Source organism: Erithacus rubecula (assembly GCF_903797595.1).
Source record: "Erithacus rubecula genome assembly, chromosome: 26".
In the NCBI taxonomy this organism is placed as follows: domain Eukaryota; kingdom Metazoa; phylum Chordata; class Aves; order Passeriformes; family Muscicapidae; genus Erithacus; species Erithacus rubecula.
The window spans coordinates 3,087,462-3,112,747 of NC_136678.1; the positions used below are offsets into that span (position 1 = coordinate 3,087,462).

The window sequence follows — 25,286 nt, forward strand, 5'->3', positions numbered from 1 at the left end:
CCCCGCCTGGGACTGGCCGGGCCTGCCCGCAGCCCGGACACACTGAGCGCTTTGTCCCGCGGCCCCTTCGGCCACGGTGGAAAAAAACAGAGAGAGGAAAACACTGTGAGGCCGGGGGCAGCAGCGTTCTGAGGCCTGGGAGGAAACAAGATCATAATCTCCCTAACGAACTCAGCTCATCCCCGAGTAACGGAGCACAGAGTCGGTGCAGAGCTTGCTCTGCTCCACAGGCGACCCTGGCTCTATGCCCCACACTATAAACACCCCAGGTGGCTGGGACTGTATTTATACAGAGATGCTTGAAAAACTAACACCCTCATGGTGTGTTATTGGGGCCTTTTTGTTTTGTTCTGTGTCCCTCTATTCCTCCCACACATCAACCCCAAATCAGTTTCCCACAGGTTGTGGCTGACCCCTTTCAAAGGGCTCTTTCACACCCCACACTGCCAAAGAAACAGGGCTGCTGCCCACTAGTGTGTGGGGCAGGAGGTCTCTGGCCAGTTGCTCCCAAAGCTTTATTGGTCGTTAGTTTCTGCTAATTAAGTGACTCCAGTACTAACAACCACTGCCAGGAACACAGTGGTGGCTGTAGTTAGGGACACCTGGTGTGGTGTGGGGGTGACAAGAAGGCTCTGCTTGGTCAGTCCAGGTGTCCTTGGCTGGTGGCAAGGCCCCTGGAGCACAGTGAGTGATGCAGAAGGGTTGTTGTAGAAACCAAGGGGGAATTGCAGCCCTGGGCCTCAGGGTCCTGACCCATCAGCAGCTCTTTTTCAGTACAGGGTGGAAAACAGAGCACAAGGAGTTTAGTCCAGCAGTCCAGAGGAGAAGGTCCCACTGCCCTCTCCCCAGCACTGGGCTGCCTGAGCCTCATGGCACGTGGTGGCTGCAGCCCTTTACTGATGGAAATGGGAGCACCTCTGCCTTATGCAGTCCCCTGTCGGCTCTGTGCTGGTTCCCACTTCAGCTCCACCCAGAGGTTGCCTCACTGACCGTCCACTTGGAGGGACAAGCTGAGCCCTGCCCTTCCCAGCTGGGCTCTGCCATCCTGGTGGGTTAATTGGTGGGCTCTGTGGCCATGGTGTCCGCATCTGGAGATGGCAACACGCTGCTGCTCCCACCATTGCTCACATTTTCCTTGCTGTTTTCCCTCGTGAGGTCACTGCCTTTATCCTCCACCCTCTGCTTGAGTTTGAGGGAAGAATCTCTCCGTGACAGAAGGGGCTGGTAGCCAGCGAAGACTCCTCCACTCGAGTTTGTTCTCTTGTCTGGGGGTGGAGAGAAAAAGAGAGCTGTTTACCTGGGGCCCAAACTGACTGTTCAGCTGAGAAAAGGTTTGTGGAGTCCCTCCTTGCAGGAGGCATTGCAATATCTTCTCTGAGTGTCCTTCCAGCCACCAGATGCCCCCAACAAGGGCAAGAGGGGTGGGGGTCAGGGCTCAGCCCCAGCATGGCTGTGCTCAGGAGGTCAGGGAAGGGTGCTCAGCAGGGTGAGCTGCTCTCCTACCTCCTGGCCCGATGGGGTGCATCAGTCGGTTCATCTGCACGTTCCAGTGCTTGACGTTGGTGCTGGCCTGTCGCAGCTTCCGCTGGGCCGCCTGCCAGGGATGGGGACAGGGGTGAGCCAGTGCCCCACTGCCCTGATCTGGGACTGTGAAGGGTTTCCCTTCTCTGAGTAAGCCTGGATTGGAGCTTCCCTCTGGGGTGGAGACCCAGTTCACCCTCCTCTACATCTTCTGCTCCCCCTTCAAACACTCCCACTGTCAACATCACTTTGGACACCAGTGCTTTGTCCCCAGGGCAATTCCAGCTTGGTCCTCCCCAGTATGGAGGTGACTCTGTGAGGGCTGGAAATTCCCTTGAGAAGTGGCACAGACATGATGCTCACCATGACATCTTGGTCCACCCGCTGTCTGTTCACTCTCACTTCTTCCAGCTGCTTCTGTGCCTCTTCCAGGCACTTGTTCTTGTTCTCCATCTCCTGCTTGAGGACTTGCTTCTCCCTCTGAGTTTTGATGATATATTCTTCTTGCTCCTCCTTCAGCTTCATCAGCTCTTTCAGCTTCTCCTCTTCCTCAGCCAATAGCCTGACAATGAAGAGCAAGAGGTGAGGATGTTCCCCTGCCACTCCTTCCACTAGCTTTCCCTGTCCCAGCCTGCATATGGGGAAGTTACCAGCACACCCCAGTACCCGGGAGCACTGAGCTGCCCTGGGGATCACATCCCCATCCCAGCTGCTGCCCAAGGAGGGGGAGGGATGCCCCAGTCCTACCTGGCCTGTGCATATCTGACAGCCTCCTCGTCCTGCCGTGCTTTCACCTCCTGCTGCAGGGCCTCCTGGAGCCTCTCCTGCATGTCCTCCAGCTCCAGGATGCGCTTCCGCTGCCGCTCTGCCTCTGCCTCCTTCAGGACCATCTCTGCCTGCATGGAGGCACGAGCCTGCAGCGGGGACAGGAGCCATCAGCTGGCCAGGCCACCACCAGTGTCCCCAGAGCCCACTTAGACCCACGGGGTGGAGTGGGCCAGAGCAGGGGCAGCCCATGGTGACAGTCCAAAGCAAAGCTGTTTCCCTGCTCAGGAGATAGGCTGTGTCATTTGGAGCCAGTGCTGGCTGTGAGATCAGAAATGGGCTTCAACCTGACACCAGCATTTACCTCCCACTGTCCCCCAGCTAAAGCCCTTGAGGCAGGTTTTTCTCATCTCCTGTTCAAAGGGATCTCAGGCACAACAGAGCCCAGAGGTGATGGGTGGCAGCAGCACTGTGCATCCAAACCCCTGGGCTGCCCTGGGCAAGGGGAGAAGGAAGCACCCACCCCATGGGCACCACAGCCCACGTGGGATGCACTCACCTGCTCAGCCTCCTGCAGCTGGATCTCCAGGGTCCTCTGCATCTCCTCGTGCTGCTGCCTCCGCCGCTGCTCCTCCTCCTGCAGCAGGATCTCTGCCTGCCTCTGGGCCTCCTTGAGCAGCTCCAGCTCCTGCAGCTTCCTCTCCTTTTCCTCCTGCAGCTGCTTGAGTCGTTGCATCTCCTCCTCCTTGGCCGCCTTGCGCTGCTCCCGCTGCTCCCGCTGCTCCCGTCGCTTCTGCTTCAGGTCCTTGTGCAGGGACTTCTTTCCCTCTGCCTGCAGCCTGATGGCTGTCTGGATGGCTGGGGAGGGAGGGCACGGTCAGTGGGGGCACACAGGGGCCATGGGGAAGCTGGGGAAGGGGCGTGGGGTGGGCACAGACCGAGTGTCCACTCCTGGCGCTGCCGGGTGTCGGAGGCGCTCATCTCGTAGGTGCGGGACGAGGTCTTCACACAGAACATGCACCTCTTCCCGTCCCTGTCTGGCAACACCTGCAGGGAGAGGACACAGCACAGTGTTACCCCCTGTACCTCACCTTATCCCCCCACATTCGGCCACCAGACTGGCTCTGCCATGCTCATGGATGTGAAATGGTGTGTTCTTTGGTCTCCCTTCCAAGCCTCTGAAGGGTCTGCTGTCCCCAAGCTGAGCCTGGCACAGGCTGTACCTCCACACAGCAGTGCTTGTCCAATGCAATGCTCCCCTTCTTCTCCTTCCTTTCCTCACTCATGTAGTAGGACAGGACACTGGGCTTCAGCATGAACCACCGCTCTGACCAGTTCCTCCTCAGCTGGCCCTTTTTCCAGAGGTAGCCCTGCACCCAAGACACATGGAGATCAAAACAGGCTGGGAGCAGGATGGAGCTTGTGCCCTAGAATATGCAGGCTCCTTGCCTGTTTGAGCACATCCTCAATGACCTCCTGGTACACCTCCTCCACAGCCATGCTGATGGCCTCCTGCTCGATGCCTCTCAGGAAGCGCCCCGAGTTCACCATGTCCAGGAACTGCCAGACCGTGAGCCCGCCCTGCCCCTGCGGCTCCTGGGACAGGTAATCTTCCAGCTCACATGAGTTCAGCTCCACGTTCATGGCTGTGCAGATCTTCTTCAGCAGGTACTCCACCTGTGGGGAGGGGGACACTCAGTGACAGGGAGAAACCAGAGTTGTCCCCACCCCATTGACCCATTTTGGAGAGCCCAAGGCCACATCTCTCTCCAGCCTGGAGATGCAGGACCCTGATCCCAGAGGGATCACTCTCTGTGATGGCTGAGGCATTCCAGGCAGCAGGCTGGCTCAGGAGTCTGGAACTGAGTTAGAGTTTGACCTCTCCTGGGAGGTTTTTCCTTTTAACCCCAAGGCTGAGATGTTTTGACTAGTTTGTCTGCAGAGTAAGAAAAATGTAGTAGTCAAGAGCCCGAGGGAGTACAACCAGCACTGTTGAACCCCATTCAGGACTGATATCTCAAAGCCACAGTGAGCTCAGCACCACTGCTTTCCAAAAATCACTGGGAAGGAGCAGGGGGACAGGTCACTATGGAGATAAGCATCATTTTATAACTGAAAATAAAATGAGTCAAAGTGGTTGACATGACATGGGGAAGACTTATTCCAGCTCAAATTTTGCTGCCACATCTCAGGTGGGTGACTGCAGGGAGCCTTGCAGGAAGGTGACACACAGCAGGGTCCCCACACCCAGCTGGATTTTTTATGTCATTTAACTGTGAGAAGGGCAAGACTTGAATGCATTTGCTCAGGATGATTCAGTTTTTCATGGTCTGGGGAACAGGAAACACCTCTCCCAGGGCACAGGAAGTGCGGTTGCCCTCCTACGTCTGCGCAGACTGTGCTTCTTGCCTTTTTTCTCCTCTTTTTTTTTTTTAATTTTGACTTTTCTGCTGATCTCAGGAGGTTGATGGTGTAGAAGGCAACAGCAGCCATTTGCCCAGCCAAGTTCCTTCTGCTGAGGCCACTCTTGCCTTTACACTTGTCCATTCTCCACAGATCTGCCCCCCTTCTCATGGAGGTTTAATCTGACCCCAGAGAAAGGGAGAACCTTCCCCCCAAATGCTGTGGAATTTGGAGATTTGGAGATTAGAGGCTTTTCTTTGGCTGGTACCTCACCCTTAACACCCTTCATGCTGGGCAGGGGCTGAGCACTGGGTGGCAGTGGCCACAGAGAGGGACAGCCAGGTCTGCTGTGCCACTGCCCTCTGGCAGGAGAGGTGCAGCACTTTAGAGGGGTCTCCCCTCTAAAGTCCCCCTCTTCTCCCTGGGCAGTGGAGGTGATTGTGGGCAGAGCAGGGGTGTCCAGGGCAGAAAGCCCCCTTGTCCTACCCCAGCCTCCTCTGTCCCATCCCCTGGAACACCACATCTTGCAGGATGTAGTGGGACATGCCAGGAAGAGATAGTGGGATGTGTCACCCACAAATGGGGCTCTGCCAACACATGGAGCCTTGGAAGTCAGGGCTGGGAGGAGAGGCAGGTCCTACCTCATCTGGCACCATGACAAGAGGGTATTTGTCTTCAGAAAGAAAGTTGAAGAGACACCAGAGCTTGAAGGCATCCTGGTGGGATACAACACTATTCCCATTCCGGTCAGGTTTGTAGTTCTTCTTTGCTGTCAGGGTCCAGCAGAGCTCATCAAACTGTTCTTTGATAAAAGCACCTTCCTCCACCTGCAGGCAGGAGTCAGGGGGTGAGTAGAGAACTGAAGAGCCACAGAGAGGAGTTCTGGGGGAGGAAGTGCAGGACAGAAGAACCCCTCATTCCTAAAATCTGTCCAGTGAGAAGCACGGGGTGATTGGCAGCACCAGCAGGAACCCTGGGGTGCAGTGCAGGCAGGATGATGTGGAACTCTCCAATCCCACCTCCTCAGTGCCTCCATGGTTTGGGGTTTCTTGTTATCCCATTCAACCACAAAGAGGAACTGAGGAGTGAGGGGAAGTGCTGGCCTGAGGGCAGCCAGCAGGAATAGTGCCTTGTCCCTGCTGCTGCTCTTTAATTGTGTCCTGGCACTGGGAGCTGCCCCAGGCAGCACGTTTGCTGCAGATGGGTGAACTGTGATGGGCATCAGAGGAGCTCTGGCTGTCCCTGGGTGTCCTGTCCCAGCTGTGTGAATCATGCACTTGCCAGCACAGGAGAAAACTGTGGCCTGTAGCAGCAAAGTTGAAGGAAAAGCTTCTCTTACTAGGAAAACCCACTTCCCCCTTTTCAGATGCCTCTGATTCTATTAGCCATGATGAAACCAGAAGAGGTGGGTGTAAATATCACCCCCCAAAGAACCATGTGGGAAGGAACCAACTGGAAGGATTTTGGCCAGTCTGTTGGGCTGGGCTGACTTTGGGCAGCTCCTGCTCTGGGCTGAGAGAACTGGGGAAGGCTTTGCCCTGGCTTGCTGCAGACCAGATCCCTGCAGCCAAAATCAGTATGGCTGGGCAGCTGCTGACCAGTTCTGGGTAAGATAAAGATGGGCACAGGGATGGCACAGGGACAAGAACACCAGGAGAGCCAGGGGAGCAAAGGGTTACTGCACCCAGCTCTGGCCCCTTTCTGTGAGCACACAGTGGAAGAAAGCTGTCAGCCATTCTTCCTTTCTTCACATGCTTGGAGGAAACAGCACCCACAGACCAACCCCTGGCTGTGCCAGACAAAGGTGTCTTTGAACTGCAGAAAAAAGGGAAAAAGCCCCTGCCCACCCCAACTCTGCTCCTGCTTGCACCTCATCCTTCTCCCTCTCCTCTCGGCCAAATGAGGTCACATCTCAAATTTGAGCATGGCTAGAGAGGATAAAAGGGGCTGATTTCTCTCTCTGAGCCCTTCAGGAAATGTGGGCAGAGATGCTGCTCCATTCAGAGCTGTGACATACAGAGATGACTTCATCCTTGCCAGGGAGACACTGAGTATTAAACATTTCTCACTCGTTTTGGCATTCACCTGAGCAATCCCCATCTCTCTGCACCCTTTCCACCCAGCAAGGCAGGTGATTTCCAAGAGCTAAGGGGAGCTCCCAGGAACCTCAGTGTCCTCAGGTGAGGAACAGCAGGTGTGGGGGATAACCAAAGAGCTCACCTTGTCCAGGATGTACTTGTTGAGGTAGGGCATGTAGCCCTGGCTGGACACGGGCCCGTCATCGTCATCACGGAAATGCTCTTCCAGTGCCACAGGATCATGGGGGATCTTCAGCACCGTGTACAGGTTGTGAGACAGCACCTGGCCAAGCACAAAGCTGCTGAGAAGGTGAACAGCCTCCAGCCCTGCCCCAGTGCATCCCCAAGGTGCCACCTCCTCACAGAGAACTGTGCCTGCATGGCATCACCTCCCAGCAGCCACAGCATCGAGTCAAACTTTGGCTCTGGCATAATTTCCAAATGTAAAACTTACAGAATCATTTAGAAACAAGCAAAAAACGAGGATTTTTCCACAATAGTTTCTTTTCTTGGCACATGAGGAACTTCTTTCTTGAAAGGGCTGTTTCAAATCTCTCAGAGCAAACAGGACTCGGTCTGATCTAGAAAAGCTGATAAGCCACCCCAAGCTATGCATTTGGCATAACCATAGCCCTGCCTGGCAGCAGCCACTGTCTGATGGGGTGACAGACAGATGGAAACATGAAAATAGGAAAGACTGGTGAGAAACTAAGCAAAGGTTTTGTCTGGAATGGAAGCAGACAGTGGAGATCTGGACACAGCATCCACAGAAATACTCAGCAAGACTCAGCAACAGCCCATTTTGTTCTAATCCCCCCAGATAAAGCATGTTTACAAGCTCAGAGATTTCCCACGTGCTGGAAAGCAAGGCTGCCCATGAGCACCATCTCTAGCTTCTAGCTTCTAGTATCTCTAGCTTCTTGATGCTGGGCAGATGGTGCTCTCCTTGCCTTTACATCCCAGAAGCAGGAGATGGTTAAACAAGTGTCCCAGACTGAAACTTCCCCACTGCACCAGGATCTGCCAATGCAGCTTGCCAATGGTTCAAGAGAGGGGCTGGAGGAGATGGAACAGCATCCCTGCTCCTCTGTGCTAAGCTGGAAATTTCCTCCCACAGGAGAGGAGTTGCCCGAGGCCACGATGGCTGCTGCAGCTGGAGACAGTTCTTGCTCGACCAGATTTTCGTTCTCTTTTCCACCCTCTGGACCAATGGGATCAGCAGGACTCCACCCTGTGCTCACACAACAGGGCTGTAGCCCCGAGCACTGCTGCTATGGCTGTGCCTTTTGGGGCTCAGTGCAGCCCCAGGGTCCACACAGCGGTGGAAAGGCCTGGGAATATCATGGACATCCTCCAGAACAGTAACAAATCCATCAGGATGAATTCAAACTTTGGGAATCGTGTCCCATTCTGTGTTTCCAATGTTTCCCTCATCTCCATCCTTCACCCCTTCTCCCAGAGCACCCCCAGAACGCCCTGTGAGGTCCCTTGTGATCCTGGGCATGGGGGACACCCTGAGCCCTCCAGTGTGACCCAAAGCCCCTCCTGTCGCAGGCCTGTCACTGACAAACAAGGAGGAAAGCCTTGGCCTGGTCAATGGTGATGTGACTGGAGATGGGAGATGTGAGAAACTCCTGCAGGCTCTGAAACAGTGACAGGAGGAAGAGAATAACAGCAGGGAAAGGGATGCTACGAAATGGCCGGGGGGGCAGGGGTCTGCCTGACTGGATTCCTCTGAGCATCAGCCTTGTTTCTGTTCTCCACCCTCTCCCACCGCTGTCACACCCATCACACATGAGCAGAGGTGCCCAAAAGCACCGGGGCAGTGCTCGGTATTTCCAGCCGAGGGACCACACCCCATCCCGCATCCAGAGCCCGGCCAGGGAGGGGGATGCGATGGCACTGAGAGCACAAACGCTTCCCAAGAGCAGGGCTGGTGCTGGGAGCAAAGCACCCGACCCTGCTGGGTGCGCGGCACCGACCGCAAGCTGTCCTTCCTTCCTGTGCACACACACACCTACACTCACAGCAGCATCTGCACACCCGCCTGCCTGCGAGGCACTGCCCCTGCAACGGCTGCCACAGCTGCACCTTCAGCTGAAACCCCTCCACAGCCACTGCCGGCAGCGTGGCTGGAGCTCAGCCTCTGCCAGGACGATCCTACCCAGCTCTGGGGCTGGCTCTGTCCTCTAGGTGCAAACCCGGTGTGTCTCCCACCCCTGCTCAAGACCCTTCGTGCAGCAACACGCCCGGGTGAGGGAGCAGAGCCCGGCCCGGCTCAGGGCTCAGCAGCCCTGCAGGAGTTCGGAGAGCACTTAACACTTTATAGCTCAGAGCTGCGAGACCCTGGATTCCTTCCTCACTGAACCGCGGCTGGCCTGTGTAGGCTGGGGCAAACTCGAGTGGTTCTGGGGGTGGAAACAAGCTCTCCCTGGCCTGGAGACAGCAGGAAATCATCCAGAGCTGAGCTTTGCTGTTCAGTGACCTACTGCCAACCCATCCCGTCACTGAAGGCGCGTGGGAGAACATCCCTCCCACTCTGAAGTGTCCCCCTGGGTAATGTCACTTTGGAGGTGCCACCCCCAGCATCACCAGGGTTTGCAGACTGTGCACAAACTTTCCATGGAACTGCCATTAAAATCAGAGTCTCTGTGGCCTCAGCATCGTCACTGGTGGTAAAGATTTCTCAAGACAAACACTGCTGGTGCTTTTGGGTCCATCCCATGCCTGGGCCAGGCTTAGTGCTGCAGGGGATGCTGTGAAGGGAGCACAGCAGCCCCTCTCAAGGATTAGCAAATAGAATTAAGCTCTGGCCTACTTTAGGATTTTCCTTAATTCCTTCAGCTATTTCTGCAGTTCTAGCAGGTGAGTGTGGCTTGCAGGGCACATGCCATGAGTTCTGGGGGGAAGCTGAAGGCTTTCAGCCACAAAGGCTGAGCAGGAAGAATCTGCCTCACGCTGCTTCTCCTCCAGATCTCTGCCAGCAAACTCTTAATTCTGGGCCAAAGCACACCCCCCTCCCAAAGTCCAGCACCTTCCCTGCAGTCTGTCCTGGGAAAGTTCTACAAAATACAGGGAATAGAGGAAAAGGAGATCTTTTTGCAGTGGTTCAAAACTGGGCTCACAGACTGGCAGCAGCTGCCAAGTCCTGACGCAATAGCTCCCTGTGCTCAGCATGTTTCTGCTCAGGTCTCTTCTCTCATCTCAGACCCTGGTACCAACATTTCCAACTTCAGTGCCAGCCTAAGAACCAAAACGGACCAAAAAACCACATTCCCACCATGTGCAAAGGTTGGAAAATCATTATTCTCAGAGCCAAGGGGCTCCCTGGTGGGTCCCAGGAACCCTGGCCCGGGGGCAGACAAAAAGGTTTTTAAAGCTATGACGGGTTTGAAGAAGGGCTGAGGACACGAGCCCCCAGAAAGCTGCTAGAAGTGGGGAGACGGGAAAGCAGAGAGTTTTTTAAAGTGCTGTTTTATTTTTGGCCACACCACTGAGGAGTTTTCGTTAAAAACAACCTGCCCCTACCTCCCGACCCACTGGCTCAGCAAGGAGAAACACAGGTGCTCCAGCAAGCAAGAAAATGTAAACAGAGTTTAGACTCTTAGTTGGCCATAAAAAGCACAAGAATCTGATAACTAAAATTTAGATTTCTTATCATTTTCACCTAGAAAACACATTTGAGCATTAATTCCCCCTCACTCCTTTTTTTAAAGGGAGATGCCACAGAACCTGAGACCTTCACCAGAACCAGCACGAAGACAACAACAAGATCTTATCGATCTTAATATTGAACATTTTCTCCGTGGAAACGGAGATGCAAAGCAGCCCCGGACTTGATCTGCTGCCCACCCTCCATCCGCGCTCCCCGGGGACTCACTCACTTTGAGCTGGGATTTGGAGACCTTGCCGCTCTTCTCCACGTCCAGGGCGGTGAAGGCGTACCAGATGGACTTGAGCAGCTCGGCTCGCAGGTCCATGGCTGGCGGCGGCGGCGGCGGCTCTGCCGAGCCCGCGGATCCGGTTCCTGGAGCCGCCCGGGCGGGCGGGACGCGGGGCGGGAGCGCCGCCTGCTCGGGGCGCCCCGGGAACCCCCCGGGCCCCATCGCCGCTCCGCGCACGGCCGGGGCTCACCGGCCCTCTGCTGAGCTCGGCCCACACAGCAGAAAGTCCGTCGTAATTTGCCTTTTGGGGAGAGAAATCCCCGCCCTGGCTCAAGCAGCAGCTTCCCTTCGCAGCGGGAGCGCTGCCTCCGAAGGGATCGGTCGCACCAGGCGAGCGGAGACTCAGCCTGTGGCATCCTCTGGGGTTGTGCCTGTTCCGTGCCCGGGGAAATTTCTTTCTCTACAAACTGCTCTGGGATGCCCAAAAAACCACCCACGCGACTGCTGGCAGCCTGTGCCAGGCTCAGGTTTACAGCCGGACTCGAGGATCTCGAAGGTCTCCGGCTCTGTCCACCCAGCACCGGGAGCAGTGGAGGGGCTGAAGGCACTGCAGGGGCAGGACACAGCCCGGATCTCTCTCCCCAGCTCAGGGGAGGATGTAGGATGTGTTCACAGACACAATTCCCTAAATCTAGGCTTGCATGGGTCCCTGTGAGATTTCAGGGACATGTCTTAGCCCCTCCAAGCCACACACTGAGGGCTCACCCTGCTCCCACCCTCCTCTGGGACAGCTGCTGCTTTGGCCAATTCCACAAATCTCAATGTCCTTATTCCTACAGCTGCTGAGCATCACCATCCACCCTCCCCCCCAGCTTCCACCAAAGAGAAGAGGGGTCCTTTTAAAAACCAAAATTTTGTTTTTATTTCAACTCAACATTTACATCCAGGTCTAGCTTAGCTCCTGGCAAGTGCTGGCTGCTCTGCTCCACAGCCAAGGAGCCTGCTATGGAAGCCTTGCTTGAGAAGGAAGTGTAACAAAGAAATGGGAGAACTGCTGTTGGAGCCATCCCAGTGCTGGCTCCAACGGCAGGAACAGGTCACCCTCCACACTGAGCTCAGGACAGCCTGGACTTGCTCTGATGGGCCTTTATTGCTTCTGTGCATGTGCTGCTCTCTTGTTCCTGAGCTGGAGGGGTGGGCAAGAAAGGGGACCTGTTGGACCATTCCTAGAGGGAGAGGGTAAAATGCCCCTCAAAAGAGGGCTGCTGCTCAGCCCAGGAGCAGGCAGCAGTCCAGTGTATTTGCCCTCCCTCCCTGGGGGGAAGAGCCCTCCAGACAGGGTCACCCCAGCAGCCCCACACTGCCCTGTCAGTGTCCCAGCTGGCACAGGGCACGTGCTGGCACTGGCTCAGACACTGTGCCTGCCCTGTGCCCCACCTGCAGCACCCACCACCCCTGCCCACAGCAGGCTGGGGCTGCCACTCCCCTGCCCTGGCTGCTCCCCTGGCCTCAGCTCCCCTTCTCAGGCAGGGCTGTGGCAGGTGGCACTGGCTCATAGTGGATGACTGCTGTGGCCATGCTGAGGGCTTCTTCCAGGCTCTGCTGCTCTTCCAGCTGGGGGAGGGAAGGGGGAGAGACAGAGTGAGTGCTGAACCCCCAAAAGGCAGGTAAGGGTGGCTCCCAGCAGGACAGAGGGGTGACACAGGTGGGTGACACAAGTGAAGCAGAAGGGCTGTTTACAAAGAAGTATTCTGAAATCCCAGCAGGATGTCCCTGCTGTCCTCTACACACAGGGCATCTGGGAATTAAGGAGCAAGCCCCTTGGGCAGTTATGCAGAAGGGCCAGGGAGTGAAAGAGACAGTGGCAAGAGCCATGTGGTACCTGCACAGCAATGTGGGTGCCGTGGGAGGTGGTCAGCAATGTCACCTGCTGATGACAGAGCGGGGCGATGTCCGATTCCTCTGACACCACTGCCCCCGAAGCCACTATGGTCACCTGGGAAAAGTTCAGTTAATCATGTTTTAAAAGAAAATTCAGTTCTTTAGTAGCAGAGCCAGCAGGATAGTCCCAGCTTTGTCTGTACCTCCTGTGCCTCGGTGCCATCAGTGCTGGCCACAGTCACAGTCCCAGTGTCACCACCTGCCAGCTCTCCCTCGGGCACAGCGAGGACCCCGCTCTGCGTCACCACACCGATGGCACTGCCCAGGGCCTGCAGCTCTTCCTCAGACAGACTGACCTGGGGGTGACAGCAGATACTCAGGGAGTCTTAGGCAACTCCTGAGTTTAGCAACACGTTGGTCTGGGCAAGGAGGAAACAGTCTCTGCAAGACTCAAGGCATAGAGAACTCCAAGGACTTTGCCCAGGGCCATGGATAAAATTGATGGCAGAGAACTCAGTGCTGGGGTTCTCAGCTCCCCCCTTCTACCCCATCTCCCTTTCCCATTCAGCCTTTTGTCTCAAGCCTGGATGGGGACAGCAGGAGCATCTCAGGCTAACAGGAAACAAGTCACTGCTGGCAGCTGTTTCCTTTGTCTCGTGCCACAGAAGGAAGTTTTTTCCAGTCAGCACAGGGGCAGCTGGTGGAGGGAAGTACAAGAAAAGCACTGCTGTATACAAGGGATGACAAAACATCTCCAAGTCCAGCCTGGGTCAGCAGAGCTGGGGAGCTGCAGGGAGCCAAGGGCTGCCATCATCACACAAACACCAAAACCCCATCAGCAAGGGGGGGACACTGGGACCACAGACCCCCCCAAACCAACACTGCAGCAGTGGGTGAGGTTATAGGAGGGAACCCACTGGGCAGGAAGAGCCCAGGAAGCTCCAAGGTCTGAAAAAATGCTGGGAAAAGGTCCTGCAAAGGACACCATGGCAGAGTAGAGGCAGACTCTCACTTCTGACATGCTGGAGGCTGTCCATGTCCATACCTCCTCTGACCCATCCTGAGAGATAAGTGAGACTTGTGTAGGCACCGCATCTTCCTCTTCATCTTCCTCCATCTCTGACAGGAAAGCAATGTGCTGACTCTTCAGTGGAGAGCCTCTGTCAGCAGCTGCAGCAGCTGGATCAGAGAAGGGGAAGAGCAGCATTATCAGTGTGAAAGCACATGCCTGGCCTCTGGACCTGTCTGTGGCCTCAAAAGCCAGCACAAAAGAGCACAAGACCGTGATGACACCAGGTGATGGCCTTTCCCTGTACCACAGAATAGGCAGGGACCTGTTCCCAACCTGTGACTTACAGCAAGGACCTTCCAACAGATCTAGGGAGGCACGAGGCCACGGCACATACTTGGTTCTGAGAGGGGCGTGGCTGCTCTTGCTGTGACCTCCCTCTCCTTTGCCACACCTTGATGGGGGCGTGGCTGCTCACCCTCCAGCTGCTGCTGCTCGTAGAGGGCCTGCTCGCTCTCCTCGGTGGCCTCCAGCTCGCCGTGGCTGCTGCGTTTGTGCATGGCCAGCGTGGAGGTCTGGCGGTAGGTCTTGCCGCAGCTGCTGCACGTGTAGGGCTTGCAGTGCGTGTGCACCACGTGGTGCTTGTAGAGGCTGGAGTACTCTGTGAAACGCTTCCCGCAGCCCGGCACGGTGCACAGGTACGGCTTCTCCCCTAGGGCAGAGGCCACAGAGCTGAGCTGCACCCTCCTCATGCTCTGGGGAGGGATTCCCCAGCAGAGCAAACAGCTGGAGACAGACTGCCGGGACAATAATCAATCCAATAAAGCAATTCCCACTATTTCCTCCAACTCCCTGGCCACCCCTGCAGCGTTCAGCCTGGAAAAGCCCATTCCAGCCCCACCAATCTCCCTGCTGCTGGCTCCCTCCTACCTGTGTGGATTCTCATGTGGTTCTTGTAGTTGGTGGCGCTGGTGAAGCCCCTGCCACAGCCAGGCTCTGCACACATGTAGGGCCGCTCGCCCGTGTGCGTGCGGATGTGAACCTTGCGGATGTTGGACGTGGTAAAGGAGCGGCCACAGCCCACGAAGGGACACTTGAAGGGACGCTCACCTGCATGGGCAGAGCCATGTGGGTGGGACCTGCCACCACAGAGCCCCCTGGAGAACCCTGAGCCCTCTCACCGGGCTGCCCCTGTGCAGTTCTTGCCCCAGAGGCTCACCTGTGTGCGTGCGGATGTGTTTCTGCAGATCCCCGGAGGTTTTGAAGGCTTTGCTGCACTTGTCTTCTGGACACTTGTATGGCTTCTCACCTGTGTGTGTTCTCACGTGGCTCTTCAGCCCATACCCTGGCCAGGACAGAGACCACAACTCGTTTTGTAATGAGAAGGAAACACCATGACAAGCTGGGTACCACCCCACACTTGAGTGTCTGTGTCTGTAAAGCTTGAAGGGGAAGAAATAATCAACCCCAACACCACTTCCAACCTTGCTTCCACCATTATTTGCCCACAACAATGTCCCAGCAGGCTCCTTGCTGTAATTTCCTTGCTTTAGATACTCTGGATATTGTGCTCTACTACACCTGAGTTAGGACTGAAGCTCAGCAGGGGTTGGGTTGGACAGAAAATGAAATCTGCTCAAAACAGAAACTATTACCTGTAGCAAATGCTTTCCCACAGCTTGGGAAGTCACATGTGTATGGCCTGTCACCTGTGTGAGCACGTTCATGTACCTGGAAAAGAAAGAGCAGGTCCCTAAAATGAGGTCCAAGACAAAGAAGAAGCGAAACTGTGGAAAAATGCTGGTGGAGAGAATTTGAAGTTCCCTGTTGGATTGCATCTTGGTCAATTGGCACATCTGGGTCTCTTGGGGACCTCAGCATGTAACTCAACTGCACACAATGGAGCATTTTGCTCTGGCAGTGTAACCTGGGACTGCTCTGGCCTGCACTCTGCCATGTCACCTGCTTTACCTTGAGGTGGTGGGCAGTGGTGTAGAGGCGGCCACAGCCTTTGTACCCACAGCGGAAAGCTCTGCTGCCAACCTGCTGCCCCTTCCTCTGGCTTTGCACCTCCTCCTCCTGCAAATCCTGCTGAGACAAGTACTGGAATCAATCCAGCAAGCCACCACAGCTTCACCAAGCCCACACAAATATTTCCCTCCTTGCCATACATATGCACTCCTGCAGTTACCCTCCAAAAACATGTTCCTACAAACCTCCTTGTACCCACATGGTGAGGCCCAGGTGACAGGGCTCTAGGAACCTGCACTTCCCCCTCCCACCTCCCAGCTCACTGGGGGTTCTCAGACATGAAACTCCCTTTCTCAGCTCATTTGAAATATGTGCAGTTAGTATTTGCTAACTCGGCAGAGAAACCACAACGCTTTTATAATTACTGGCAAAGAGGAGTTCGGCCTAGTTCCAGTCACTGAAAAATTCAGACCTGGGAAGGGATGTTGCTGGAGTCCTCAATCTTCACATGGCAGGTGTCTGTCACTCCCTCCTCTTCCTCCTCAGACCCCTGTGAGTGAAGCAGCACAGGCAGTGTTTGTGCCTCCCTGTACAGTGTGGAGCAGGAAGGCAGTGACAGCCACAGTGCCACCCCACCCTTCCCCAGAGAGAGGGGCTGGGCCTGCCACAGCAGGAAGGTCTGTGCCCAGCTCAGCACTGCCAGCACCCTCCTGGCAGCCCCTGCTCCACAGCACTATGGAGCTGGGAATACCTGGGATACTGATGCTGCAGTGACAGCACATCAGCATCTGAAGCTGTTTTGGTTTTGAGGCCTTTGTGACCATGGGGACAGTGGCCATGGCTTAGCCACTGCTGACATACCAAAGGCTGTGTCACAGCTCTCCTCCCTTCCCAAACCTGAGCCTGCAGCAGGCCCAGCACTCCATGGCACCAAACAGCCCTGTTCTGTCCCCAAGTGCCAGGCACCCCTCAGCAGTGGCACTCACACTGGAGCCCTGCCCAGCTGCTTCTCTCAAAGCTGGTGCTGCTGACAGACAGATGCACAAAAGCACTGCTGAAGGGAGGGCACAAACTCAGGCCAAGAGATGCTGTGCCCTCACCTTCCTGCCATACTTCTGCAATGCATTAGTGGTGTCCACATCAAAGCCATCATCTTCCTCCTCCCCAGCCAAGTCCTCGAGCCCAGACTCTGTCTGCACCTCCAGGATGGTGCTGCCAGGTGCCAAGATGACAGGACGGTGAATGTAGGCAGTGGAACCATCCTCTAGCTGGACAGCCTGGAATGTGCCAGGCTCATAACTCTCTGCAAGAGGAAACAGTCAGGTAAAGAGCTGAAAAAATTCAGCTGAAAAAAAAGCTCAGTGGGAGGCAGAAAACAAGTGCTTCAGCTCCCCAGCCTTGGAAATCTGAGACATTTCTGCAGCTTCTCTCCAGCTGCCAGGGAAAGAGCAGGGAGTGCTTTACCTTTAGCTGTGCTGTGAATGAAGGCCATGCTGCCATCCTCCAGCACCACTGGCTGCCCATCTTCAAAAGCCACAGCCTCTAAGGGAAAAGAAATACATTGACACACCTTCCTGGAGGACTCAGGATGGGGAACACTGTGGCAGTTCAGGCTGTCAGGCAGGAGAAGACACAGAGCTGCCTGCTTGTCCTGAAAGGCAACCACAGCTCTAAGTTTTAAGACACCATTTGAGCCCTTCTGATGAGAATTATGAGGTTTTCAAGGCTTCATGCAGAGATTTGCCTCTTCCTTTGCTCAAAGGAGTAATGCAGTGTCTCACCAGTTTCAAAATGCCAGATTATATGCTGGACAAGAAGGATGGCTCTGGCACAGAGCTGTGTGAAGAACACAAACATCCCATGGCAGGGGAAGCAGGGGTGAGAAGGAAAAACCCTTTCACTGTGCATGTGAAGGCAGGAAATAGGATGAAGAAGGGAAAGGGGCACAGTCAGCTATAAAATATCCATTTCAAAGCAGCCTTTGGAGAATGGAAGAGGGAGGTGGCACACAAGGACCTTGAGAGCATTAAGGAAGGACTGCCCAAAGTAACAGAGCTCTTTCTACCTGCCCTTTTGCATCTTAGCAGGGCCAAGGATGATTCCTCTGTGCCACTCTGGTGCCTGCCACATGAACTGGATTCCCAACACCTCTTACCTAATGTCAGAGGTGACATTGGCTAATGGGGCAATAACCAAGGTGGCGTTGTTCCCAACAATCCCCACATAACCTCCCCCACCAACACCTATTCCAGAAGTAATTTATTATCTCACAGTTCAGAGGAGATTCCTGCCCAGCTGCTCCCACATGAAACAAGCTGTGTGTGTGCCATGTGGCTGGAACCAACACAGCACACAGCTCACTGGACTTGTGGTATGACAACAGGGAGAGCCCACAGGTGAAATGACACTGAAACATTTGTCTCCACCTCCACCAAATTCACCTTCTCATCAGATTCCTAAAAACTTTGCAGACAATATCCTTGTTTACTCAGCCTCAAAACCACAAGAAAGAAAACCCCAACAGACACCCTGTGCTGGAACAGACAGAGGAGCCCAAATGCTGGAGCACTGAGAGCTGCAGCCACATCCACAGTGTCCTTCCAAGCAGAAAGAGGGGAATGTGTGTTCCTCACCTTTCTGAACTGTCACCTGATGGATGTAAGCTGTGGTCCCATCTTCAAGTTCAATGACTTGTCCTTCAATCAGCTTTTCACCTGGAACATTTAAAACATGTCATCAGCTGCTGAGCTCAGTCCCTCTGTCCCACAAATGAAATTGTCACTTCTAGGCTGTTATGGATCAGCTTTCCCCCACAGATGCTGGAATTACCCTCTTCTGGACAGGACAATGACAAAGACCCTCAGGCATCCCTTGTTGAGGAGCTGTCCCTCACACCAAGGAGCAGAGAGAGCTCACAGAGAAAGCAATTACACTTGTGTTGGAAGAAAAAATCAACTGGGTGTGCTGAGTAGCATCAGCAAATGCCTGGAGATTTATCTACTACTTTGGCAGAGGATCAACTGCTAGGAAACAATTACAGCACCTAAAGGAGCCTAAATGCTGCCAGTGTTGGGCTGTAGAGACTGAACTCTGTCAAAACCTGACTGTGCAAACCTGTAACAATGACTTTTTTACCCAATGAGGGCAGTGCTCCATCCCACTGAACATGGAGGATCCAGGTTGGTTTCACCTGGAGCATAAGGTTTGAAAGGGGGGATCACAAAACCTGGTGGTTCCTAGACAGTCCAGCTCCACATGTGTAATAAACTTGCAATGAGTTTGCAGAGAAAATAAAACAGGAGAGCAACCCCCAGGACAGGGAGCTGCACAACTCCTTCATCCTGTTCTGCAGGCTGGGAAACAGTGTGCTCCTGTTCCTGGGAGCAGTGGGTGGTGGAGAAAGGGGGACCTCACAAACACCAGGGTAAGGGCAGGTGTGGAATTTGGCAGCTCTTTGGGTGAGAAAAGCACTGCTGTGAACCAAACCCTGTGCACACCAGTGATGCAAAACCACCTGCTCAGCCCAGGGTAAGTTCTGGTGGAGCAGAGCCCTGCATGCCACAGCATCAGCTCCCTGTCCACAGCAATCCTGGAAAGAACAGTATGAACAAACAGCACCTTTATTTCCTACCACAACAGCTCTCCCATCTCCACAGCTTCATTTCCAAACCAGAGGCATGTTTGATTTGTATTTTTATTTCCAGTGCAAATCCAACAATCACCAGCTGCCCGTGCACGTGTGGCACTTTTGGTGAGTCTGACTGTTAATTTCAGAGCCAGGAGGAGACTGGCAGCCCTGGCAGCCCTCACCTCTGCCAGCCTGCTGCAGGTAAGCCGTGGTGCCATCCCCAAGGGTCACTGCTGGCAGCCCCAGGCTCTCCATCCTGCCCCAGCTCCCCACACATGGATCCTGCCTGGGAGCAGAGCCAGGAGCCTGTGGGACACGGGGTCGTCGTCCTTGCTGTGAGCCTTAAGTAAAAAGAACAATTCCATTTCAATTTCTCCCCTTAGTTTCTCCTCCTCCTTTAGTTTCTCCACTTTTGCACACTAGGGAAGGATTTAGTGGCCTCAAATGACTTTTGAGATTAGGAAGGATTAAGATGGACAACACTGCATCTTTCCCACTAAAGGCAGACAGGGATAACAATCTATTCCACAGTCAAACATGAACTAAAGCTTATCATGGCAGCCTCTTCTTAGAGACAGCACAAATGTCACATTCAAGCCCTTCCCGCCCTCCAAACGATCCGCAGCGTTTGTTTCCAAGTACTTTAAATCCTGAACCTACAGGCTGAGCACGTCCTGGGCGGCAGGAGACAGGGGCAGGGTGATGAGCTTTATCCCTGGAAGCATCCTCCTCCTCTCCTGCCTTTCCGGACTAATTCCCAGCCTTCTGAGGGACACAGTTTCAGGCTCTAAGCAAATGATGCTAAAGCCTCCACACCCCCACAGCGCATTTTGCTAAAGAGACTCTCTGCTGATGGGTTATCTTTCAAAGTAGCTACAGCGCGTTCTTCATGAGCGACCTCTGAGATAAGTCAGATATTCGATCTTTTGATTTCCAGGAACGAGGCGAACCGCCCCGTCCGTCCCCGCCGCCACTCGGGGCGCGGTGCCCGCTCGGCGCGGCCGCGCTCCCCGCACCCGCCTCAGGCTCCTGTGCGCTCCCCCGGAGCTGCGGCGGCGGCCCCCCGCAAAGACCGGGAAATCCCGGCACGGGGTGCGAGGGGAGGGCAGGGCGCGGGGGCGGCGGGGACACGGAGGGCTCCCCCCGCGCGGCACCCGGGGGCTGAGGCGGCTCTCGGGCCCGGCCGCCATCGCCGCCCCCCATCCCCCACACCGACCTGAGCTACCCGCCGGGCCCGGGTCCGCCGCCGGCCCGACCTGCACCGCGCGCGGCCCCGCCCACCCCGGAACAGGCATGGCGGCGGCGCTCCCGCCCGCGCGCGGCAGCCCTCGCCCGCCATACAGGTTCCGGGGCGCGCCGGGCCGGGCCGGGCAGCGCGCGCCGCCGGGCGGCCAATGCGCGGGGGCGCAGCCGGCGGCGCATGCGCGCTGCCAGCATTGAAGCCACAAGGCGCCGCTTCCCCGGCGGTCCCCGCCCCGTGTCAGGGGGCGCAGCGCTGCCGCCCATGCCCCGCCGGTCCTGGGCCTCCTTCCCGGCTGCGGAGACCAGCCCGGGGCTCCTGCGATACGCTGTGAAGCGATCCGAGACAGGGGGCAAAGAGATCCCGGGTGTTTATTTAACAAGGAAAGAGATGCGGAGGGGCCGAGGCTCCCCAACGTTCCTATCATGGCTGCCCCAAGCTGACGCTCCCCGCCGCTCCCAACATGGCGCCGTGTTGCGCGCTCGAGTCTCGCGATATCTCGCCGCTATTTATACCGCGCGGGCAGCACTTCCGCCCCTTCATTCCGAGCAGCCGCAGCCATGAGGTGCGTGCGGCCCGGCGGCTGCTCCGCGCCATCCGCCGCCATCCGCGCCCCGTGGGGGCAGCGGGGCCGTCCGGGCGGCCCGCGGGGCGCGGTCAGCGGGGTTGGTTGCGGGGGGAACCCGCGGGGACCGGGGCGGGCTCGGGGCCGCGGCCCGGGCGGTGCCGGCCCTGAGCCCGCTGTGCCGTTCTTCCCCGCAGCAGCAAAGTGTCCCGCGATACCCTGTACGAGGCGGTGAAGGAGGTGCTGCACGGCAGCCGTGCCAAGAAGCGCAAGTAAGAGCCGCGGCACCGGACGGGTCAGCCCCGGTTCGGGCCTTTCCCCGGCCGGGCCTCACCCGTTTCCTCCCGCAGGTTCGTGGAGACGGTGGAGCTGCAGATCAGCCTCAAGAACTATGACCCGCAGAAGGACAAGCGGTTCTCCGGTACCGTCAGGTTCGCCATCCTCTCGCTCCTACCCAGCCTTCGGCGCTGCCCGGCCCTGCCCGGGGCCGCCGCGGTGCCGAACCGCTCGGGGAGTCCGGCGGGAGCGGCCGGACGGACCCTCACCCTGGGTCTTAAAACATGAGGGGAGGTGCGGCAGCCCCCGGGCTGTGCCCACCGGCCTGCTGGGGACGGCAGGTGAGCGGCTCTGCCCGATGCCCCGTGCTGTGGTAAGGTGTCTCCGTGCTGGCTCCGTGCACACGCGGCTGCTGCTGGCCGGTCACTGACTCGGACCTTCCTTCATTCCTTCCCCAGGTTAAAGTCGACGCCACGGCCAAAATTCTCGGTGTGCCTGCTGGGGGATCAGCAGCACTGCGATGAGGCCAAAGCAGTTGATATTCCTCATATGGACATTGAAGCTCTGAAGAAGCTCAATAAAAACAAGAAGCTGGTGAAGAAGCTGGGTGAGTGTCAGTAAGGCTTTTCCCTATGTTCAGATTTCCATATCATGGTTAGTTGTAGAGCTGAAAAGCTCAGCAGCATCAGCCCCAGTACCAAAATCTACCCACAACTACTCAGAAGAGCCACCAGGCTGTTTCCAGGGCAGATCTGACAGGTCAGTACTGCAGGAATGGGGCTGGTTGTCCAAGGAGTGGAGAAGAAATGTTGCTGTCAACAGTTTCACCCATTGCTGTGTCCTTCAATTTCCTGGTCGGGGAGCTGGAGAGCAGCAAAAGCTGAGAAACACTAGAAGTAGTACTGTGCTTTAGTCCTGCAGTTCTTATGCAAATGGAGTGAAATACATTCATTTTCTCTTGGTCAGAGGTAAAACCCTTCCTTCCCTGAGAACTCCTCAGGCTGACAGGAGCTTGCCCCTCAATCCATAATGGGCCGTGGAGGTTAGGAAATGACTGTGATTGTTGGCTAAGCCTCTCCTGGATGGATTCTCTGGCTCATTCATCCTGGTGTGCAGGAGTTCAGTGTCACCTGGGCTCAGTAAAGGACAGTTCCTTCAGGGAACAACCTGTCATTTGGAGTCACTGGATGGGGCTGGGGCCTGGCTGCTGTCACAGTCACTCAAAGATTTGTTGGTAAAACAAGCTCTAGTTCAGGTGGGACCCAGGGAATGTTGGAATTATCTGTAGGGGGGCATTGCATGGTCTGAGCTGAGTCTCTCACTGGGAGCAGAGTCTGTGCTTACCTCCCTGACTGTCTCCTTGCAGCTAAGAAGTATGATGCCTTCCTGGCTTCTGAGTCCTTGATCAAGCAAATTCCTCGAATCCTGGGCCCAGGCCTGAACAAAGCTGGGAAATTCCCTTCTCTGCTCACCCACAATGAGAACCTGGTGGCCAAGGTGGATGAGGTGAAATCTACCATCAAGTTTCAGATGAAGAAGGTAAAGCATGGTTTTAGTTGTACACCTGGGGTGTTTTTGTGTCTGCCATCTCTGGGTTGGGCTGAAGGTGTCCCTCGAGTGTTCCTTAAGCTGTGGCTGGTTTCCTGCAGCAAGGGGAGATGATACCCAGAGTGTTCAGTGACCAGCCAGAAAGGAGGAATAATTCAGCTTTGGTTGGTGGATCTTGGAGCAAATGATCAGGAGATAATTGGATCTTTCAGTGCTGAGCACAGTCCAGTGTAATTATTGCTGCTCCCAGCATGAGGGTGCTGCTCTTGGGTTGGGACCTGGCCAGGCATGTCCTTGGGGGGCTGGGGGTGAGTCTGGGGCTTGACTCTGTCCAAGTGACTTTGGGAGCAGCTCTGTGGAATCTGCTCTCACTGTCGAGGTGAGCTGACTACCTCAAACCAAAATAACCCAGTTCAGGCATCCTGACCCTGTGTCAGTGCACCAAGTGTGACTCCTGGGGGCACAGCTGGGAGGACACAGCAGATGTGAGGGTTTGCAAAGTGCTTCAGCATTTAAAATAGCTGAGTTAATGATGTCCTGACACTTGGCCTGTCAGCTCTCTCCTAAATCCTCTGCCTCCAGCCTGTGGGGAGCATTGACTTGCAGGCTGTGCAGGGAGGCTTGGCCTTTGTCACAGTGCAGAGAGAGGGCTGGGGGTGGCCCCAGAGGCAGAAAGTGAAGCTGCTGTGAGCTTGGGCAGAGCAGGGTGACCCTGAGCTGTGCTGCCAGTTCTGCACAGTGTGTCACACGTCCTTCCTGGTGTCCCAGCCATGCTCCCACTCACCCAGTCACCTCTGCACGGGTCAGAGGTGGCATCCAGGTGCTACAGGCACAGGTGGAAAAATGTGGGAGTGGGCTTGTCCAGTGCCCATGGAACAACCCAACACACCAATGGGTGGGTCAGCTGTGCCTGTGTCTGTCCCCAGGTGCTCTGTCTGGCTGTGGCTGTGGGTCATGTGAAGATGACAGAGGATGAGCTTGTCTACAACATCCACCTGGCCATCAACTTCCTGGTGTCCCTGCTGAAGAAGAACTGGCAGAACGTGCGAGCTCTGTACATCAAGAGCACCATGGGGAAACCCCAGCGCCTCTACTAAGGGGGGCAGCAATAAACTCTGCAGACACCCACAGCTGTGTGTGCTCCTGTTCCTCCAGAGCTCCTTGGGGAGGGGTGGCCAAAGAGACAACTGCTTCAGAGAGGGAGGGGGAAGGACTCCACTGTCCCCCAGGGCAGAGTGTCCCAGCAGGTGCAGGTTCAGCAGTTGGGCTGTGGCTCCTAACCCAGATCCCCCTGTGCCCACAGAGAGGAGCCTTACCTGGTGCAGAGCTCACCTGAGCCCTGCTGAGAGCCCAGCCCACACCTGCCCAGGTGCAGCTCCTGAGGCCATGAGCATTGTCCATAAACCCAGGGGTGCTGAAGGGCAGAGCTGCAGCCCAGCAATGGGGGGTTGGGGCTGAGGTAGAGGGTGTTCCCTCTGAGCCAGTCTGTTTTAACTCCATGTTCTGGGCTAAAAATGACATTTGTTGCATCCAAGTAATGTGTGTGAATAAATACATTGTGCAGGGACTGGAGGGCTTAGGCTGGGGGGGGAGAAAAAAAATACTTTGGGCCCTGGAAAAGCTTGTCAGCATCCGAGGGAACAAAACAATGAAAATAGCTCTGGATCCTGCTGTTAGAAACCTTTAAAATAAGCATCAGAGCCAGTTTTTGAAAGATCAACACAACACCAAGAAATTCCATTTAATAATTAAAAAAAGACAATACAAAATGCAAACATTTCTTTTTACAAAGTTCAAATAACAATTTTTTTTTCTTTTAATCAAGTGCAAATAACTTCATGAACTACATCTTGCTCATCACTTTAATCATTTCTGCTGGAGATGGCAAGTCCTGGCCCGCTGCAAAAGGCAGATATAAATACTCCAACATGAAAAAAAAAAAAACCAAAACCCCAACAATCCTCATTTCTCTTGACAGCTTCAAAACCTTGATCCCCGAGGTGGCTGATGTGGGTTTCAGCCTTTCAAACCCATGCTGAGGTGGGGGTGGGTGAGGAGTGGGGCCCTGTGGAATTTTTGGGGCTTTTTTGAGCTATTTGGTGAAAGGGAAAGAAAAGCACCAGTGCCAGGTGCCTTTGGCCATTCCAGGAGGATGTGCTGGCACCCCATTTTTCCATTGCTGCTTCAGGGATGCAGAGGTGGCCAGTGTGGTGACAAGGGTGACCCCACAAAGGCAGTGACCTGCCATTAGGTCAGCCAGAGTTAATCAAAATTAATGAACTCTGCTGGGCATGAGGAGCTGTGGCACCACAGCAGGGTTGGTCATTCCTGGGCTGATTTTATTTTTGCTGCTGGGTTGTTTTTTTTTTTCCTTCTAGATAAGAAGGACCCTTTCAAAGGTCACTGGCCTGCACCACTGTCCCAGAGCCACAGAACCCCTCCAGATCCCTCCAGCAACTTTTGTGCATTAAAGCAGCTGCTTTCAGACAGCAACCAAGTGACAAACAGCTCAGCCCA

The 25,286-nt window shown here is 55.4% G+C and overlaps 3 protein-coding genes across 4 annotated transcripts; 1 reads left to right on the forward strand and 2 right to left on the reverse strand.

Moving 5' to 3' along the window:
• Positions 1 to 107: 107 nt before the first annotated feature.
• Positions 108 to 10,958, reverse strand: DEF6 (DEF6 guanine nucleotide exchange factor). Its single transcript, XM_079326982.1, has 11 exons — positions 10,652 to 10,958; positions 6,910 to 7,050; positions 5,331 to 5,516; positions 3,736 to 3,963; positions 3,510 to 3,656; positions 3,225 to 3,333; positions 2,846 to 3,144; positions 2,269 to 2,435; positions 1,885 to 2,083; positions 1,504 to 1,594; positions 108 to 1,265 (listed from the first exon to the last, which is right to left on the reverse strand). The coding sequence occupies exons 1-11, from the start codon at positions 10,871 to 10,873 to the stop codon at positions 1,054 to 1,056; spliced, it is 2,001 nt and encodes a 666-aa protein (XP_079183108.1). The 5' UTR covers positions 10,874 to 10,958; the 3' UTR covers positions 108 to 1,053.
• Positions 10,959 to 11,548: 590 nt separating this feature from the next.
• ZNF76 (zinc finger protein 76) lies at positions 11,549 to 20,507 on the reverse strand. Of its 2 annotated transcripts, none has more exons than XM_079326999.1 (15): positions 20,357 to 20,507; positions 19,323 to 19,481; positions 18,146 to 18,226; positions 16,977 to 17,054; positions 16,613 to 16,815; positions 15,985 to 16,062; positions 15,513 to 15,629; positions 15,197 to 15,272; positions 14,761 to 14,886; positions 14,472 to 14,651; positions 14,020 to 14,253; positions 13,578 to 13,711; positions 12,736 to 12,888; positions 12,534 to 12,647; positions 11,549 to 12,265 (listed from the first exon to the last, which is right to left on the reverse strand). In XM_079326999.1, the coding sequence occupies exons 1-15, from the start codon at positions 20,433 to 20,435 to the stop codon at positions 12,161 to 12,163; spliced, it is 1,917 nt and encodes a 638-aa protein (XP_079183125.1). In that variant the 5' UTR covers positions 20,436 to 20,507; the 3' UTR covers positions 11,549 to 12,160. The 2 variants fall into 2 exon arrangements, with proteins under 2 accessions (XP_079183125.1, XP_079183124.1); XM_079326998.1 differs by having other exon boundaries at positions 16,712 to 16,815; positions 20,357 to 20,503.
• Positions 20,508 to 20,600: 93 nt separating this feature from the next.
• On the forward strand, positions 20,601 to 23,895 carry RPL10A (ribosomal protein L10a). Its single transcript, XM_079327000.1, has 6 exons — positions 20,601 to 20,945; positions 21,143 to 21,217; positions 21,296 to 21,376; positions 21,680 to 21,828; positions 22,588 to 22,760; positions 23,696 to 23,895. The coding sequence occupies exons 1-6, from the start codon at positions 20,941 to 20,943 to the stop codon at positions 23,864 to 23,866; spliced, it is 654 nt and encodes a 217-aa protein (XP_079183126.1). The 5' UTR covers positions 20,601 to 20,940; the 3' UTR covers positions 23,867 to 23,895.
• Positions 23,896 to 25,286: the final 1,391 nt, after the last annotated feature.

What these genes read in the sequence shown, in the direction of transcription:
- RPL10A (XM_079327000.1), top strand. An exon ending in GAAGCTGGTGAAGAAGCTGG is followed by an intron (nt 21,829 to 22,587) that starts GTGAGTGTCAGT and finishes GTCTCCTTGCAG; the next exon opens with CTAAGAAGTATGATGCCTTC. An exon ending in TCAAGTTTCAGATGAAGAAG is followed by an intron (nt 22,761 to 23,695) that starts GTAAAGCATGGT and finishes GTCTGTCCCCAG; the next exon opens with GTGCTCTGTCTGGCTGTGGC.
- ZNF76 (XM_079326999.1), bottom strand. Translation starts at nt 20,435, where the DNA reads ATGCCTGTTCCGGGGTGGGCGGGGCCGCGCGCGGTGCAGGTCGGGCCG. An exon ending in ACACATCCGCACGCACACAG is followed by an intron (nt 14,652 to 14,760) that starts GTGAGCCTCTGG and finishes CTGCCCATGCAG; the next exon opens with GTGAGCGTCCCTTCAAGTGT. An exon ending in GCACCCACATTGCTGTGCAG is followed by an intron (nt 12,266 to 12,533) that starts GTACCACATGGC and finishes TCCCTCCCCCAG; the next exon opens with CTGGAAGAGCAGCAGAGCCT.
- DEF6 (XM_079326982.1), bottom strand. Translation starts at nt 10,873, where the DNA reads ATGGGGCCCGGGGGGTTCCCGGGGCGCCCCGAGCAGGCGGCGCTCCCG. An exon ending in ACAAGCACTGCTGTGTGGAG is followed by an intron (nt 3,334 to 3,509) that starts GTACAGCCTGTG and finishes CTCTCCCTGCAG; the next exon opens with GTGTTGCCAGACAGGGACGG. An exon ending in GTCAGATATGCACAGGCCAG is followed by an intron (nt 2,084 to 2,268) that starts GTAGGACTGGGG and finishes CTTCATTGTCAG; the next exon opens with GCTATTGGCTGAGGAAGAGG.